A 19,912-nucleotide genomic window follows, 5' to 3' on the forward strand; every position below is an offset into this window, starting at 1 on the left:
TTCATTTTATACTGTAAGATATAAATACTGCAGTGTCATTTGAAATGTATAAAATTTCTAACTGAAGATGCATGACTTCAACTCTGTCAAGCAATTAAATTGTTGGCCAGAAAGCTTCTCAAATAGCTATCCCGATTCTCTCTGCATATGTAACCACATGATCCGCTCATTTCGCAATTCACTGAAAAATACATTAAAGCCATGCACTAACTTTTGTAACAACACAGCATGTGTTCATCATGTTATTTTTAAATACAATATTGAACACATATGATATAAACTTCTTTGTCGCTCTTATATTCCATGATAAAAAACAAAAAATAAACAACAAGAAACAATGCTATTTTAAAGCGTCCATATGTTTTAGTAAACAAATGAAATGTATCCTACATGTTAAATGCATATTACATAGGTAAAGAAACAAGATGAGATATAAAAACTTTATATCATGTATATTATTATAATACACGTGTGTACATTATACGACAGGAAAGATTCCTCTATGTTGTCTGTTCCTTCTGCATATGACCAACATACGATCAACCATATAATTAGGTGTTACTTAAGTATACAGTAAAATTACTGTATAAGAACAAACATCTTCCTAAAACTGTACAAAGAAAAATATGCCTTGACCAACTTTATTTTTGGTGTTTCATAAAAAATATTTTCATTTAAATGATATATATATTTGTTTCAAACGAGCACCTACTGGTTGTCTTGACAGAATATAAAAAATTCACTGTAGTTATGTCCTTTTTAAGCGTGATGTAGTCTTTTGAAGGTAGAATCGAGCATCATTTTGAATGACCTCACTCGGACTGGTAGTTTAAAAGTATTAACAAAAAATCTCAAAATTCAAAGTTGCCTTCTAACTTTGGTTTATAAGCAAAACAATAAGGTGAAATTGTTGCAATAACTTTGCAAAACTATTTTATTATGCTACCCGGTCTACGTCCCTAACAATTAAAGACTTGATTTATTAGTTTTAACATATATTTTTCTGCACGATTGTGGCTGGGCCTTATCTGAGCCCGTTTCTTGACCAGGTACTTACTTTATAAGAACAAACACTATCATACTATTATTAGGCCTCGAAGCTTTATGATCCCTGTGTTAAAAGGTAAAACCTTTTAGCACGTACACCTAAACTACAACAAAATATGAAGGACAAGTAAAACATCTCTGTATTTCGCATTTTGTAACAGGATTATGTGCTTTCCAGGAAACAATCTACGTTGATTATAACAGCCATTACGTCTCTTTCTTTGTGAATGTAGAAAAATGGTTACGATTTATACGGTATTCCACTATTGTCAGGTTGGTAGTACTGTTCATACGCGGGCGGTGGTCCCCACTGCGCCTGCATCGGTATTGGTGCCAAGCCTACTGGTTGTTGACCACCAAATGTACTTCCGTGCTGAGGAACATGAATTTGACCTCGAGGTGTATAATAAACTTGTGTTTCAGGCAGCGGTGATCTGTGCGAGTACAAGTCGTAGAAAAAGAGAGGCGTGCACACAAATATACAGAGAAATCCCGCAATAATACAGAGAATATAGGCATAACTTAATTTTCCCACGGGAATTTCATCGTAGATACGGCTGGCAGATGTATTAAATGCGTCCAAAGATTCCCTAGACTTGATGCCAAACAAGGTCAGACCAATGAAAATCAACACACCTGAAATAGATATTGAACAAGTAATCAATATATCTAAACAAATTAGTAACTTGATACATATTTGACATGGTAAAATCGACCAATACAAATTTCAACATAGAAAGTTATAGTTATGTTGATGATTTAATATTTTTCCTAAAGGATACTAGTGTAATACTATTGCTATCCAACCTTGTTATTGTTTCAAGCACAGGAGTGATTCAGAATAAAACCAACAACTGTTACCCGTTTGCTGATTAACTTTCTCAAATGAAACTCAAAATTATAAATGTTTTAAAAATGAGATTATGTTGACTATACACATTATATAAAAACCTATCATTTAATATAAGATAATTTACCTGACAATATCATACAGCAGATGTTAAGAGTCTTGTGGCGTTTGTTTTGTTTGTAGAACAGCATGAATGCAGATATAAACACCGATAAAACCAGACCAATGAGACCAAGTGTTTCTGTAGCTTGCACAATCTTAAACCATTCTGTTATGATATGTAATAATAATATATAAAACTTAAGAACAAATATATACATATTATAAATTTAGTAAGGGAACAACCTTATATGGATCATAATGTTAGTAGGATTAAGAGGAACAACGTTATATAAATCATAAATTTTGTAGGGGAACAATCTTATATGGATCATCAAAATGTTTTCCAGAGCAAACATCTATTCGCGTCATAAAGAGAATGAATTTTATGGTGAGCTTTCTTATTCCAAATAATTTCAATTCAATATTAAAAAGTCGAAAGACTTAACAATGGCAAAGCCATACCTGTTTTGACCGGGGCAAATTATAGGGTCCGGGGGCGTGCCCCCCGCCGGATTTTTTTCTTAGCTAGACCGTCTCTGATACGTTTTGGAGCACTCTTTGACAAGTTTTTTTGTCATTCTTAATTTAATCAGCTTGATACCATATTGGTAAATTTTCATACATTAGAAAACAAACAAGAAAATTTAATGTTCTTTACCAGATTTGCAATACATAAATTTAATTTATTTAAAAGGTCAGGTAAAGATTCATGAAAAGACCAAGGCATTTCTTCTGTTTCCAGGAGAATCCAGGTGACATTTGTTTATGAGTATCAAAGCTTGAAAATTCATGATACACGAGATTTTTCGTCCAATACCAAACATTGAAATACATAATTTACGCATGGTTGCTGGCTACATTTGAATAAAACATCGAGTTTTATTTCTATAATGTTTGTGTACTTCAAGAGCAAGTTGAGCAAGTTAATATGCCACAAACAAAATAACTAAAAAAGATAGCACTGCACAGAAAATCAAAACATAAATATTATCTAAATAATTTGCCTACCGATTTACAAAATATGTGTTTTCTCTTAAATAAAGTAATTCATACTATGATTATCTTGACTTCAGGAATTAATTTACATGTAGTTAAATGTCAGGCATATCTGACATTTACAAGAGCCGGCCACAGTTTTCTCTTTCATTGGTTTTATAGCTTATTTAACCAGCTACTTTTATTATTCCATCTACTACCGGATCTTGACAGACATATTTCCGTTATCATTTCAATCACGTTGGGATTATATTTTGCGATAAAAAAAATTGCATCCTGAAAGGCAATTTATGTATATACACAAAACTTATTTTGTGTTCGTTATGAAATAGTCGGAGCTTCTAACAGAAACAAACCAATTCTTATATTTTACACGGTGTATCGTGAAAATGAAAACTTTTTTTATTTATTTGATATATATTTATATAGGAACAGTTAAATCAATTGTTTCTTTTAATATTGTATATATTCGCACAGGACATTTCTATAAATTGTTTTCAGAATCCACCCGTTACGCTTTTAGTTTATAAAAAGGGTAGGGTAGTTTTTTTTTACATTTTATGCAGTTTATATATTACATATAAACAGTTCTTATTATTAATTATCAGCATCAATCTTTCGAATTATGAATCTAATTCAACTTAATTTGACAAAGGAAAAAAATAGCATAATGTCAATTATTTAATTTTAAAAATCTTAAAATCATTTGTCCTAGAATTATTACCTGGATCATTTGTCCTTGAGACACAAAGGCACGCACCAGATTTTATAACGGAAGCACATACGCAGTGTTGCCAGAGACCGCCGTGATATGCAGATTCGGGGTAGCGCAGTCTAAAATTTATTTCGAATGTAATCCATCTTGGTATAGAAAATCCAATTATGTGAACTATCATAATAACTAACAATATTAAAAAGCCGATTTTCAGACTCACAGAACTTGTAGAAAATGTATTATTCGCCATTTTTTTACGTATTAGTTCCGGCAACGAAAAATAATCAGTTAACTCACAGCGCCACTATTACTCAACTACGCATTTTGCATTTTCTGAAAATATACACTGTTAATATTCGGAATGTTTCCGGGATAACTGAATTCAGGTTGCAGTACGTCTTGCAGTTATCTATCAACTCTGATGTTTATGTGTAGTAGAAGCTTGTACATCAGAAACTTATATACCAACACGCCATATGAATTCTATAATCACCAGTGTAGTTTGTAAACAAATACACACTGTTTCTTTTGTAAAATATGAACAATCGAGATTTTCAAGATCCTGTTTTGTGAATTAATCTATGTTGGGAAGATCGTACTTGGGATGACTTGTTTTTATAATATATAAAAGATAAATAGTAGTACTTATTATTAGATAAACATATAAAGTGGTAGAAAGATGAGTACAAATCAATTCGTAATATAATGCTTTTCATCTGTAAATAAAAAACAGTAATCTCAATTTAACCAAAACTCAATAATTTCACCATTATAGTCAAGGTCACCAGTTTGTCAAAAAATCATAATTCAACATTTCAGTTTTGTCATAGAGATCATTTGGTCCAAGTGTCAGTTAAATTCATAAAGTTATAAGAATGTTATAACAATTTGATTAGGGTTGTATTGTTAATTTATGAAGTCAATCTAAATATAAATTACGAAGTTATAGCCAGTACAAGTGACTATCGAACAGTGATTTAAAGTTACATTTAATAAAAACCAAGCATTCTATAGTTTCATTAGGGCCACGCATGACCAATTTATTTTTGTAAATACGTACTCATAAACTTTATCCTATACATACGTATAATGCGGAAATATACCGTAAAAATTCGGACTGCTTATTGATTTTCTTTTGATGTACGGATGACCCAAACGCGGAGTCTCATGCCAATAGAAATTGTGCTTCCGATTTTTCCACAATGAGGTTCTTATAAAACTCCCTTTTGTTGTTTTGACACCAAAACAAGAACAGGAATCAATATGAAATTTATTTAATTAACGCCATGCAGCTATTTTTTTTTATGAAATTTTATTTGATTTAAAGAGCTTTAGTGTGAACGGTTACAGCGGCAACAACGTTACATTGGTATATTAAGTCTCTCAATTCCCAGATATTGGGTTATGTTTACCAGATGAGAAGCACGTGTAATTTATCAGTTAACTTTCTGGCATGTACACAGGCGTGTTTTTCGTAGATCAATATGAAGCCAGAAACAGAACGTTGTTCAGTGGAGATTTAATCATAGTCCAGGAATGTGTGTGGATTCTAGATAAACAATGGCAATTAGAGAACTCTCTTCTAGTTCTAGCAGTCTTAAATCTGCAACAATTATTTTACTTGTTGTGCTAGTTATTCATATAGTTGGATTTTCTTTACCAAGATGGATTTCTGTAGAATTAACACTTACACAACGTATGGAACATATGGAAGGACAGACCATCGAAACCGGCTATCATGTCGGTCTCTGGCAACATTGTGCATGTGCAAACTTTCTCGACTCCGGTGCATGTCTTTGTTTCTCCAGAACAAATGATCCAAGTAAGCGTTTATTTTTATCTGAAATAATTATTTACTTCTTTTAAAGTTATATGTATACAAACGTTTGCATTGAGCTAGTGTAAATAATGAATTTTGGAACGCCTTTTTATCTTAAACTCTATTATGCATTGATTTATCGTGTGTAATTAAACATTCGATTACCAACAATCATCACTCATATCTAAAGTTCAATGGAGGATGTTGAAAGTTTGTGATTTGTAATCAATACACTTTACATTGATTGATTCTTGTAGTATTATCATACATAAAGAACTTGAACTGACCCTATGTATAATGCTTGTTTGCGCAAGCTCCGTATTTCTAGTAAATATCTAAGATCACATGTAACGGCTTTATAGAATAAATTTATATCTTGTGATGAAGAATAGTCGTGTTTTATTTACTTCAATGTATCAATGCACTTAATTTATTTTCTATTAATTATTGTTCATTAATAAACGAACATTACAACAGATTCTATGTTGATTAATAATCTCTGCATATTTAACAAGAGGTTTACTCGTGAGATTACTATCTCAGAAGCTCACTGATGATAATCAAGTTTATATTTATTATTTATTTTTATTTATTTGTCGGGTAAAATACTAAGTAAATCAGAAACAACCTTTGAGAATATATCAGAAAGAAATAATATTTTGATATTTTTCAGAGCGAAATAATCTGTTACAATTTTTCACAGAAATCTCAATAATCTATTAGTACAAATGTTGCTGCAATGCAGTAATTGAGAAAGATACAGCGGGTATTAATAATAGAACTATATTTCTACAAAATAAAGCAGTGAAAATGATAAAACCTAACATACCTATATGTCAAAATATATCATATAATTATATACATACATTCACTGGGAATTAGCGCGAAAGCATTACTTTAATTCGCTAGCAAGTTATCTAGACTAATAAAAAAGATAATAATAATAATAACACCAACAACATTATCCATTACATATTATCATCACCATCATCATAATCACCACAACCAATAAAAAAAATAATAATATCACCAATAATAATAATAATAATAATAATAAAATAAATAATAAAAACAAGAAAAATATTACATACATTCGTATGTAATATAGGTCGATTGTATACTACTTTTTGTGAAGACTTTATGTTTGCTGAATTAAAGATGTAATGTAAAACGAACAAACATGTCATGAGATATTTTATATCTTTAAAAATGTTCATGGAATGTAATAAATGTATCACCATATTAAAGTTGCATGCTCTCAGATGAGAAAAATGATTTCAAGGAAATCAAAATATGAAAAGAAAATTCACGGTCAATTGACTGCTTTGAAGCATAATCACAAAATAAAAATTACAGGAAATTAAAACCTTTTTAATACACTTAAGGTAGAATTTCATTGTAAATCATAGTCAAAGATTTGAGATATGATTATTTATTCATATTAACCTCATTATTGGTTATATATTGATAAAAAAAACCCGACAGACACAGTTTGTAAATATTTATTAAAAGGTATACGCGCCGAGGTAAGCTATAATTAAAATTCCCGCGCTAAGTCGCGGTGGTGCTTGGGATAATCACTTGATACTGTAATTGGCAGTCATTTTACAATACGAATCCTCGAAAAGTTTATGCTGCCGAAAAGATATGAAAAAATACTTGCAATTCAAAGTTTGTTGGCTACATAAAGATTATCGATTTACTCTTTGCACACTTTTTCTCTGCCTGAGTAAAATAATATTGACGTGTTTTCATTGGCTTAAACCATCACGTTACCAATACACATGTAGGTGTGAACTAATTTCGTGTTCATTAAAATTATTCCGTTAATAGACATATAAAAATCTTATTTACAAATGAATTGATAAAACAACAATCCCAGAAGCATTTAAGATAATAACAATCATTGGAAAAAAATAAATGCATATAACTTGGAAATTTGTGTATGACAACTCAACCCCCTGAGCAAAACATAATAGACTTAACCAAAACAAGCGCCTGCTTCTTCACCTTACTATGTAGTTGCATGACCATGATTAGCAATTTAGCGAACCAAATCTAGAGATAAACCTATTGTAAAAATAATACTATGACCACAGCAGATTTCGTACAGAAAATAAATGAATAGGAGAATATGTAAAACTAATTTATCAAATAAAAACATAAAATGGAAGGGGGAAAATATTTTTTTCAAAATTAAAGGGAGGTAATAAAAACAGCAAAAAGTACAAGAAAAGACAATTTGCATAGAATAAAGAAATATTTGTTACTGTAATGTGACATGACAGTAGCGCAACATTGTTCTATTTGTGTCACTCACTACTGTACATATATAGTCAGTAATATTAGGTGATAAAAAATATGAAAGCATGTACATTTTCTTTTCACCTAGAATGGTACTCACTTTCTACAAATATCAACAACTAATCATTGTAGGAAATATTAAAATCCACCTTTAAATAAGCCAAATCGACTTTATTTTTAAAAATGCCCGTTAAATGTTTCGCGCCAAATGGTATATCATGTTAAACAAGAAAGGCATTGATGCAAAGCAAGAAATGCAGCAAGTGACGAAGAACTTGTCAACATCTGATGACCATATAATCTTTTAAACTTTTCTATGCTTAATTGAATTTTACCATAATTGTACATGTATATCATAGATGAATGGGCGGAAAAAAGACATTAATCTTCATAAACTTTGGTCGGCTTGCTAAAAATAAAAATATTAAATGTATTTTCTTTTAAACATACAAAACAGTAGTCAAATTGAACAAAGTCTGGTTTTTACTATAATTGTAACAAATATACAAACAGCATATAAAAATAGTAACAATAGAGACTAATATTGTAATATAACAGGCAATTTTCTATCAAATTAAGAAAAAATGGTTTCTTTTGATGCATTGGACTTAAGATACAGTAGTTATATTTTAAGTCTCAAATAAACACACACTGGAATGAAAAATTTGGTATGAATTTCTAATAAACCAAATTCAGAATTTTTTTTGTGATACGCGTTAACAAAAATAAAGATACATTAAAATCATGAATAAATGTGCATGACATGTTGATATATTGAAACATTATACTGTTACCTGTATTTTAGACAGGTATCATACTATGAGTATGAGGAAATTCACTAACATCATGTTCATTCGAGTCAATGATATAAAAGCTACTTGACATACGAGTAGGTTATAAATAAAGAGCTATTGTTATTTGTTTATTGGGGGATGAATCTACTATTTTGTTGAATTGCTTCAAAATCCTCGTCTGACCCACCAGTGTGTTTACATTCCTATTATTGAACATAATAAACCCATAACACCTCGACGAAAGTTTCTGTTGTTAAAATACATGTCGCTGTATTCGGCAAATCAACATATTCCGCTCAAACCACCAAAAAACCGATTGCCTTCAACTTCTAAAAGCAAAAGTCGGGACACCAGGGTGGATTTAGATAATCAGGGGAGCTATTAATTAACTTTTACTTTTTTTCAATAAGTTATAAAGGGTGCAATTTATTGTTGAATATGTTTGCATTTCATTCTGCAAAATTCTCCAGTTCGTTCAATTACCATAACTGTTACGGACTTATCTATTTATAGCCTTGTTCCCGTTCTCATTCATAAATATGACATGCTGCAAATCACCGAGGGAGAGACCAATATATGACTTGAAATATAGAAATCGAAAGGATATCGTGCTTCCGAATTTATTTTTAGCTGTAAATCGAAGGGCTTAATTGATAAAATCGGGTCCATGAACCAATAAAAAAGTAAACACAAATTGAAATAGTTCCGCGCCTGTGCACTCACAAAGCATAAATATGTAATTTTATAACATTTGATTGGCGTAACTGTCACGGTATATCGAATACATTTGTATATAAAATCAGGTTTTTAGTATTAAATCTAATAATTTGTGTGTACAGTATTAACAATTTATAGATGTTGATAATATTTTCTTTGATAATATTCCTGACTTTTTTATATTTTCTTTACTAGCGTGGTTCAACATAGTACAGGCTGCGGAAACCCTCGGACTTATTGGACTAGTTGTGTCTATGTTATTGTCACTGACCACGTTGTTCTATCAAAAGAACAAGAAGTTTATGATAGCCAACGTCCTGATTTTACTGGTCTCAGGTAATTGATAGAATACATGTATAAACATATAGTTTAGAAATGACGGGGTCAATATTAACAGCCTCTCGACTTTTTCCGTCAAATTCCGGTGAAGAATTGTATTGCAGTCATAAAGCGACTTTATTATGCATTAATTTTCTTGTTACAATTTCTTGTTAAATAGGTAGAAAAGTAGAAAATTACTAAAAAATGCTAAAAAGCAAAAATTGAAAAATGTTACACGGACGGCACGGTGGTAATGCAAGATAACGTCCATGCACGTCCCCTATCATCGGCTTAAGCAACATTCAATATTTATGCAATTTCGAATTTAGAAATATCCACAGATGTGCACATATGCTTATTTCATTGGATTTTCGTGGTACTACTACTATGTTTTAAAAAATAGAATTGATAAGAAATCGTATTGCCCTTTCCTATATATCATCAAACATATTTTGGCAGGCAGATGTAATCAAATTACATAATGAAAATTCCAAGTGTCACATTATGTATTTTACAGAAATGGCTCATCGGTTAAAACAGAAATACTCTCCTCTTAGTAGCTTCTCTTTAACGATAAAAAATAACTTAAAAGAAGTATTTTCATATAATATAGTTGACTAAAATTGTAGATATATTTTCATTTCAGGTACATTGATGGTGGTTGGTTTGGTCGTTTTCAAAGTCAAAACGGATACATTTGAGTTATTTAAAGACTTGGGTAAAATTGATACATCAGTAATGGAAATCGACCAAGTTCACGCCAAGCTTAATTACGCTTATTTCCTGTGTGGTGTTGCAGGCTGCCTTAGTATACTCGTGTGCGCGCCTCTCTATGTGAAAGATTTATGTTCTTATACCCCCGACACATTGAATGAATCTGCGGTACAATATACAGCTCAAGGTCAATGCCTTGTACAAGGAAATATGGACAGCGGATATATGAGAACCTCGGATGAACAATATGGATTTCCACCAGCTTACGAGCAGCGTTATGTGCCGAACAATGCTGAACTGCCCTATAAATCATAACGTGAACAGTGCAGAACTGCCCTTTAAATCATAACGTTCTCAAGCGCATACATTCACGTTTTATAAATGCCTTGTAAGTAGCAAAATTACACATGTATTTTAATACCTTTAAAATAATATAGTTTATCATGGTATCACCGTAATTACAGGACGGTGCCTTACGTGCTTGTTGTAGTTTAGAGAAGGGCATCGTTAGACTTAGTATCCACGTAGACAATAACAATTACGCCAATATTTGACGCTATGTATGCAAATTAGCAAATGTTCGGATTAAGGCGATAGCGGTGTGGATGCGATACTGTACATTATGTAAATAGTCCACGAGTATGGTCTTCTCATGACGTGTTTAGCTCGAGTTAATAATTACACTATATGAATTGTCCTTCTATATATCTTTTGTGAAAATGCATAAAAATATAAACAAACCCGGAGGGATTTTTTTAAAGATTGTGTGTACATACAGAACGTTGATTCCAATCCCGGCGTCATGATTCGATCAAATATGGACAATCGATCTCCGATGCATGTATAAATAAATCTGTTCATCGTATATAAATAAATATTTGTATATTGACAAAATGATGCGTGTTCTTCTGTGTTTATATTATAATAGTGAATTGCTAGTATCGTTTGACTTCTGGTACTATTGGAATTGTGTCAGAGTTAAATTCAACTGTAGATGCTTCTAGGAATACTTTCATGTAAATGAACATTATATTTGTGACGAATATTGAATCATACTCGGTTACTTGATTCACAAAGAAATGGACAATTATAAATCACGTATGAATGATAATTATTGTTTATAAGTTAGCATTTACAAAATAAAATGGGTCAAAAGCGGCCCTTTCTTTCGACCACTTTAATTAAGAAAAAACTTACTATAGAAATAATAACCAATAATGTGTTTGAAATTATATTTTTAAAACTCGATTTCCTAGACTGATTTAATTTAGCCGATTTACTGAAGTAAGTGTGATAAGATTCATGTGAAATACTGCAATTCAATTATAAAAATAATAATTTCAGACTTTACATATCTTTACAGATACATTCTTCAATAGATCACAACCTGTACTGTGTATGTGTGGTTATCAAATTAGGTCTGTAGTCTGCATATAACCAACAACAAGAATGTCTATAAGATGAACCATATAATTAGGTGCTGTATAATGTAATTATGGTTGTAACCTGGTGGTGGTGACGGTGTTGATAGTTTCCGCTCCAAATCACTGCAGTAAGCCACATGAATTCACCAAAGCACAGTTCAACCACTGCATCGTTCCTGGGCATCTTGTCAAGCAGTTAACCAGTCCAAGTTGCCTTCACTTTCGAAAGGAACTGGAACTTTTGTACATGCCAGATAGGGGCGTCCGTGGCCGAGTGGTTAAGGTCGTTAACATCAAATCACTTGCCCATCACCGCTGTGGGCTCGAATTCCGACAGGTACTTTGGATTATTTCATGTGTGGAAGCTATTCAGCTAGCTTACGGAACGTCGGTGGTTCTACTCAGGTGCCCGTTCGTGCCTGAAATAATGCACGGAAGGGCACCTGAGGTCTTCCTCTACCAGTAAAGCTGGAACGTCGCCAAATGACATATACTGTGTCGGTGTGACGTAAAACCCAAAACAAACAAACAAACAAACATGCCAGATCAGAGGTGTATAGAGTGACTGGCCGTAGAAAGAATTATGGTTGTGACCTCTCTATAATTTATATATGTGTATGATTATGCTTCTAAAACAATTTTCAAACATCGAAAAATATGTTAAATATGTACTGCAAATATTTGTACTCATTAAAATATATGCATTCATTTCTCATTGAAACAATTGACTAAGGCATAATAGAAAATGAATTTCTGATAACCTCCCTTTATTAACATGAAATTTTAATCTGGTAATATCTTTACAAATAATGCTGTTTTGAACTTACAACATTGATAAATCTTCATCTGATCATTATATCTATGATATAAAAAAAGAAAATTGAGTTACAGGATCTTTCAGTATATAGTACAACTCTGTATCACACAAAAAATCTTCCAAAAATGTATAAAGAAAAAAATTCATAGACAAACTTACTTTTTTGTGTTTCATAAAATAATGCACGCTTTTCATTAAAGATATTTTTATATTTGTTTCATACGAGCACTTACTGGTTGGCTTGACAGAATATAAACAGTTGACTGCAGTAATATCCCCTGTAGGCGTTGGGTAAAATCATTTTGAATGACCTCACTCGGACCTGTTCCCCTCACCCCCCCCCCCCCCTAAAGAAATGCTTTTTCGATTGAGAGTTAAAATGTCCTAATGTAATCAAAAATCTCAAAATACGAAAATTGCCTTCAATCAATTCTTTGAAACTTTTGTTTTACAAGCAAAACATTAAGGTGAAAACTGCTGCAATGAGATTGCTGAACTATTTTATTTTGTTACCCGGTCTACGTCCCTAACAATTAAAATCTTGATTTATTAGTTTAAACATACATTTTTATGCACGATTGTGGCTGAGGCTTATCTGGACCCGCTTAATTAATTCTTTACAAATACTTATTTTATAAAAAAAAAAAGATTGTACTACAAAATAGGCCTCAAAGCTGTATGATCCCTGTACCTAAAGGTAAACCTCTTAGCACGGAATTGCACACCTAAACTACAACAAAATATGAATGACTATGAAAATCACTGATTAAAGTATTTCGCATTTTGTAAGAAAATTGTGTGATTTCTAGGTGTTAAGATCAAAGAACAATCTACGTTTATTTTAACAGCCAATACATACATATCATTATATGTTAAATTATACGTAACATAACGGAGAAAACTTTGGAGTTATAATAAATAATTACAATTTTATTAGTTTGATCAATGTTCTCTTAACAATGATTTTCATTTTTTCGTTTTGTTTTATAGGTGATGAAGCCTTGTTTCTATGACTGCTAGATGAATCTAGAACGATATGATGAACTCGTCAACTACAACAATACTTTTTTACTGTCTTATTTACTGACGCGAACGTTTTTCTAAGAATTAAAATATGTTCATTATAATTTGTTATAAGAAACGACTCTTCTTTGAAAATGTAGAAAAATGGTTACGATTTATACGGTATTCTACTATTGTCAGACTGTTCATACGCTGGCGGTGGTCCTCACTGCGCCTGCTTCGGTATTGGTGCCAAGCCTACTGGTTGTTGACCAACAAATGTATTTCCATGCTGAGGAACATGAATTTGACCTCGAGTTGTATAATCAACTTGTGTTTCAGGTGGTGGTCTGTGCGAGTACAAGTCGTAGAAAAAGAGAGGCGTGCACACAAATATACAGAGAAATCCCGCAATAATACAGAGAATATAAGCATAACTTAATTTTCTGACAGGAATTTCATCGTAGATACGGCTGGCAGATCGGGTAAATGCGTCCAAATGTTCCCTAGATTTGATCCCAAACCAGGTCAGACCAATGAAAATCAACAGACCTGAAAGAAATATTGAATGTTTTATCAATATATCTCAATAAATTAGTAATTAAATATATGTTTGACATGGTAGAATCGGCCAATACAAATTTTAACAAATTTTAAGAAAATTATACTTGTTTATGCTTTGATATTTCGATCTTTTAATTCTCCTTTCAGATCATTAAAAGGATACTAGTTTAATACTATTGGTATCCTAATTTATAATTGTTTCGAGCACTGGCATGAATCAGAATAAAACCAAAAACTTTTAAGTAAAGCGAAACATGTACAATGTATTGATATTTAATATTGTGTTGGTTCTGATATATTTGTCTTATTATATTGACTTATATATAATATACACATTGTATAAAAACTTTTATAAAAACATTTAAGAGATAATTTACCTGACAGTATCATACAGCAGATGTTAAGAGTCTTGTGACGTTTGTTTTGTTTGTAGAACAGCATGATTGCAGATATAAACACCGATAAAACCAGACCAATGTGACCAAGTGTTTCTGTAGCTTGTACTGTCTTAAACCATTCTGTTATGATATGTAATAATAATATATAAAACTTGAGAACAAATATATACATGTACAATTAAACCTTATCAACCCTATTTGGAATTTAGTAGTGGAACAACCTTATATGGATCACCAAAATGTTTCACGGAGTTAACATCGTAAAGATTATGAATTGAACTGTGCGTTTTCCTAATCCAAATCCTTGGGTAAAAGTGTGTCAAACACAACTATGTATGGTGGCTGATTTGGAACGCTTTCGTGCGTCTAGTTGGCGCTAGCGACAACACAACAATTAAAGCGCCAAACGGCGCATTGTTGCACTGTCGTCTTGTCTCTATCGCGGCATGCCAAACGGCGCGTTTTGTCATTCTGTCGCCAACGACAACATTTCAAAGCGCCAAACGGCGCATTGTCGCACTGTCGTCCTGTCTCTATCGCGGCATGCCAAACGGCGCGTTGTCGTGCGGCGCATTGTCTCGATATCGCCCTGTCTTTTGGCTTATAAGCCAGTCCTTCAATTTGAACCGAGTGACAATGTGACATCGCGACATTGCGTGCCGCGCTAGAGACAGGACAACAAGACGACAGCGCGACAACGCGCCGTTTGTCACTTTGTCCTGTTGTCGCTAGCGCCAACGACACGCACAAAAGCGCACCAAATCAGCCATCATAACTATGACCAAGTGATGATGTGGAAAATGCCCTGATAACAGTGTTAAAGATACATACGAAAACTTGATTTATAATTTTCATGAAAAAAAACATCATATTTGAATGGAACTTTTTAAAATTCATGACGTTGTAAACATTAGATTTTTCGTTAAATACCCACCCTTAAAATCCTTACATACGAATGGTTGCGAGCTATATTTGAGTAAAACATCGAATTGTATTTATTTAATGTTTGTATAATTCAAGAGCAAGTTGAGCTACCATACAAAAGCAAGTAAACCTACCACAAACAAAATAAATATAACAGAATATCAAAACATATTTTTTGAATAATTTGCCTACCGATTTACAAAATATGTGGCTTCTCTTATATAAAATTATTCATACTATGAATATCTTAACTTCTGGAATTAATTTACATGTAGTTAAATGTCAGGCATATCTGCATGACATTTACAAGAGCCGGGCACAGTATTCTCTTTCAGTAGGTTTATAGCTTATTAACATTTAACCAGCTACTGTTTATTATTCCATCAGCTACCGGATCTTGATAGATATATTACCGTTATCATTTCAAACACGTTGGGATGGTTCATTATTTTGCGATAAAAAATTACATCCGGAAAGTACATTTATATAATTTTTATGTATATATACGCTGTTTTAGAATTAACCTTTTTTGTGTCCGTTAGGAAATATTGGGCGGTTCTAACAGAAATAATCCAAATGTTTTACATTTTATAAATTACACGTACAGTGTATCGTGAAAACAAAAACTTTACTATTTTTTTTATTAGATCGATTAGGAACCGTTTGCTCATAAATGTTAACGTTTTGCCATAATTATTTCCAATATCCTACTTTTAATGAATATAATCAAGAACCCACGACGCCCATGAATTTCCTATGAATTGTTTTCAGAATCCATCGGTTAGGCTGTTAGTTGATAAAAATGGTGGGGCAGTTCTTTTACATTTTATGCAGTTTTTATATTATATCCTAAATATTTCTTATTATTAGTTATTGGCCAATCAGCAAAAGTCATTCTTTCGAAATATTAGTCCAACTAGATTGTACTGCGCGACGAGATATTGTGTTATTTTGTGTCAGGGCAATATCTCGACTCTACAAAGAAGCGAGATTCTGGCCCAGAACGAAAGTTTCTCAGAATCTAGCTTTGGCGCGCCGACATATTTTGACTTTCGAAATACATATCAAATTCAATCAAACTGACAAAGGAAAAAAATAGCATTATGTCAATTACTATATTTTTTAAAGTTTAATTGATTTGTTACAGAAATATTTACCTGGATCATTTGTCCTTGAAACACAAAGTCACACATCAGACCTTATAACGGAAGAACATCCGCAGTGTTGCCAGAGACCGCCGTGGTATGAAGATTCGGGTTGGCGCTGTCTAAAATTTATTTCAAATGTAATCCATCTTGGTATAGAAAATCCAATTATGTGAACTATCATAACAACTAACAAAATTAAAAAGCCGATTTTCAGACTCACAGAACTTGAAGAAAATATATTATTCGCCATTTTTTGCGTATTAGATCTGGCAAAAAAGAATCAGTTAACTCACAACGCCACTATCTACTCAACCACGCATTTTGCATTTTCTGAAAATAAACACTGCTAACATTTGGAATGTATCCGGGATCACATTTGCATTGCATTTATCTATCAACTCGGATGTTTATGTGAAGTAAAAGCTTGTACACCAAAGAGGAAAACTTATATATTCCAACACACCATATAAATTCTATAATTATCAGTGTAGTTTGTAAACAAATACATAATGTTTGTTTTGTAAAAAATAGGAAGAATCGAGATTTTTTCAAGATCCTGTTTTCTTAATTCCATTCGATTTTGTTGGGAAGTTCTTGGGACGACTCGTTTTGTTGATCGCTTGTTCATATTATATAAAAGATGAATAATATTATTTATTAGATAAACATATAAAATGGTCAAAATATTAGTATAAATCATTTCGTAATATAATGCTTAAAATCTGTAAATAAATAACAGTAATCTCAATTGCAGCAAACTCAATAATTTGACCAATATGATCAAAAATATGATTAAAAATCCTGTAACACATTATTTTTATGGTTTTATGTGCACATTATGATGCTCAAATTAAGATTTATCGGTATCAAAAAAAAATACATTAATTATAAAGATATTACCGAATTTAATATTTCATGTAAATAAACGGAGGTAATTAGAATTTAGTTTTAGTTGACAAATTTGCATAATTACATACATATATAGTTTAATGAAGAGTGGTATTCAATCTCAATTACAAAACATACAGGATCTTTATCAAGATCAACAAGGGAAGGCGGCGTTCAATGAAAGTCACAATTTTCAGATCAATGGAAAAAAAAGATAATTCAACATTTTGGTTTCTTCATAAATGTCTTTATGTCCAAGAGTCAGTTAAATTCTTAAATATATATCACCCTATAGTCTGATATTACAAAATTTATCAGGCAAGGCTAAGAAATAAGCAAAGACGAGGCTATGCCGTGACATTCATTTTCTTCGTGTCGAGCCTGATAAATTTGTTTGATATTCTATTTTTCATGTTTGCAGTTTGTATGTGATTCTTTCTTTAAATTTCAAATGAAACAAAACATGTCAAGAACCTCTCGAGTTCATGCCGTGCGTAGTTATATAGCAAGGGTCATACATTTTTCTTTAAGAAATAGTCCCAAATGTTTTAGTCAGATGTAAGTGAGAATTTAAAATAAAAAAAATGAATTCGATTCAAAGTTTATCACTTTATTAAATATTTTCAAACTAGTAAAATAGGTAAAATATTCCATTCTCAATATGTATTGATGAGAAGCCTGGTAAAGCTGAATTAAATTTATCAGGCATGCACTTTATCACAGAAATCAATACTTAGAATGGTATAACAATTTAATCTACAATTGTCAAGCTAACATATGTCAAGCTAAATTCTTTAACTTGACCATGGATTTAATCTTACATGTTTGGTGCGACCCAGTATGAATCAAATCCGACAGAAAACATCAAAATAATAACACTTTAAGCTAAAAAGATGATTTCACTTTGATAGGTCATTTAAAAGTAAATGTCATATTTCAATAATTGTTCAATCTGTTGGTTTGGTCACTAGCGTTGGTTTGTTCAAGTATGAACGAAATCCCTAAATAATTAACAAAGTTAGAAAAATTCAATAATTTGACCATAAAGGCCAAGATTGAATAAACGCCAAGTTTCATCAAACTAGAAAGGCCTTGTCCTTAGGGTTGTTATATCAATGTATAAAGACCATTCTTATATAAATTACAAAGGTTTTTTTTTTGCCAATTTAGCGTACAAAAGATAAAATGATATGACCCTTCAGATCAAGGTTATGTTATTTCTGAGTCGATGTTCAGTTTAGTCTTCATAAGGGACTTGTCCCAAAGATTGTTGTGTCCAATTATTAAGACAATTTATTCCTGCATAACCAATTTGTAGCCAATTATAGCAATCAATAAAATAGTAAAAATACCATTATGCATATTCCTGCAGGTGAAGGTCAGCTTGATTTTCTACTTAACATTTTTGTGTCCAAGTGTGAAAACAATCCATTCATAAAAACAAAGTTATTGTCAGTTGTAGCAAAGATTTTTAGAAATGTTAAGTGTAGAAGTGGTGGAGCCTAGTGCTATAATATTAGCTTTCTAATGACGTACAAGCTATATAATTAGGGGGTTCGCACATTTTTTAAATAAAGTAAGCGCGTTCATTTTTACAAAGTTTATATTTCTGTATAGCAGACAGAAAGAAACGGGTTAGATCTATATAATCTACAATGTGATGAGTAATGTTAAAATCAAGGAACTGACTGGAATGACAAACTACCGATATCCTTATCTGTTTTTCCCCACATGTTGAAAATTATATAACTGCATGGGAATTGCAAAGATAATCAAGGGCTTTTTGTTGATTGCAGAGAGTATATTGACAAATGAAAATCTAATTATTATAAGCAATAACATTACTGATAACCGGGCATGATATCAGAAATGTGTGTTCTATATCTATTATCAACCACATCATATTAGTATTCTTCTGGGGGCCGTTTTATCAACGCTGTACGACACGTTGATAAAACGGCCCCCTGGATATGAATTTGTTTATTTCAGCGTTGTACTGGACGTAAAATATAAACGAAACTAGTACTAACGCATTTCTGATATAAAAAAGAAAATTGCTTTTAGTTTTGAGAACTAAACGTTTTGAACTATTTTCCAACCTGAATCATCTAATTCAATAAGAAAAAATCGAAATAACAACGATGGTGAAAAGTCGGAAGAACCATGCATAAGGGAATCACGAAATTACATGGAATTTTCACCATCGTGGTTTCATTATTTCAAAATTTTCATCCGTTTTTTTTGTTTGTTTTTTATTATATTTTAATCTCTATTCCAATAAAAGTGACTATTGAACAGTAATTTGTGTTAAGAGCTATTAAAGGAACGACTTATTGTTAACAGTTACTGCTAACAATGATATTTTTGT

General features: G+C 31.8%; 2 protein-coding genes and 1 long non-coding RNA gene across 3 annotated transcripts; 1 reads left to right on the forward strand and 2 right to left on the reverse strand.

The window, feature by feature from the left end:
* Positions 1-340: 340 nt before the first annotated feature.
* Positions 341-4,114, reverse strand: LOC132759070 (uncharacterized). The gene is made up of 3 exons (XM_060750796.1): positions 3,720-4,114; positions 2,025-2,165; positions 341-1,683 (listed from the first exon to the last, which is right to left on the reverse strand). Exons 1-3 carry the CDS (start codon positions 3,958-3,960, stop codon positions 1,289-1,291), a joined length of 777 nt encoding a protein of 258 aa, XP_060606779.1. The 5' UTR covers positions 3,961-4,114; the 3' UTR covers positions 341-1,288.
* A 1,029-nt stretch (positions 4,115-5,143) lies between these two features.
* Positions 5,144-11,273, forward strand: LOC132759068 (uncharacterized). The gene is made up of 3 exons (XM_060750794.1): positions 5,144-5,532; positions 9,540-9,680; positions 10,312-11,273. Exons 1-3 carry the CDS (start codon positions 5,271-5,273, stop codon positions 10,692-10,694), a joined length of 786 nt encoding a protein of 261 aa, XP_060606777.1. The 5' UTR covers positions 5,144-5,270; the 3' UTR covers positions 10,695-11,273.
* A 1,280-nt stretch (positions 11,274-12,553) lies between these two features.
* LOC132759072 (uncharacterized) lies at positions 12,554-17,044 on the reverse strand. Its single transcript, XR_009629660.1, has 3 exons — positions 16,666-17,044; positions 14,564-14,704; positions 12,554-14,174 (listed from the first exon to the last, which is right to left on the reverse strand). It is a non-coding gene; the product is annotated as an uncharacterized LOC132759072 (long non-coding RNA).
* Positions 17,045-19,912: the final 2,868 nt, after the last annotated feature.

This window comes from Ruditapes philippinarum, unplaced genomic scaffold (assembly GCF_026571515.1).
Source record: "Ruditapes philippinarum isolate M1 unplaced genomic scaffold, ASM2657151v2 ctg2709_1_1_1_1, whole genome shotgun sequence".
Classification (NCBI taxonomy): domain Eukaryota; kingdom Metazoa; phylum Mollusca; class Bivalvia; order Venerida; family Veneridae; genus Ruditapes; species Ruditapes philippinarum.

Bases quoted from the DNA above. Each gene is read 5' to 3' on its own strand.
- LOC132759070 (XM_060750796.1), bottom strand. From the start codon at position 3,960: ATGGCGAATAATACATTTTCTACAAGTTCTGTGAGTCTGAAAATCGGC. The intron at 2,166-3,719 runs GTAATAATTCTA...ATATCATAACAG, and splicing joins CTCAAGGACAAATGATCCAG to AATGGTTTAAGATTGTGCAA. The intron at 1,684-2,024 runs GTAAATTATCTT...TATCTATTTCAG, and splicing joins CTGCTGTATGATATTGTCAG to GTGTGTTGATTTTCATTGGT.
- LOC132759068 (XM_060750794.1), top strand. From the start codon at position 5,271: ATGGCAATTAGAGAACTCTCTTCTAGTTCTAGCAGTCTTAAATCTGCA. The intron at 5,533-9,539 runs GTAAGCGTTTAT...TTTCTTTACTAG, and splicing joins CTCCAGAACAAATGATCCAA to CGTGGTTCAACATAGTACAG. The intron at 9,681-10,311 runs GTAATTGATAGA...TTTTCATTTCAG, and splicing joins CCTGATTTTACTGGTCTCAG to GTACATTGATGGTGGTTGGT.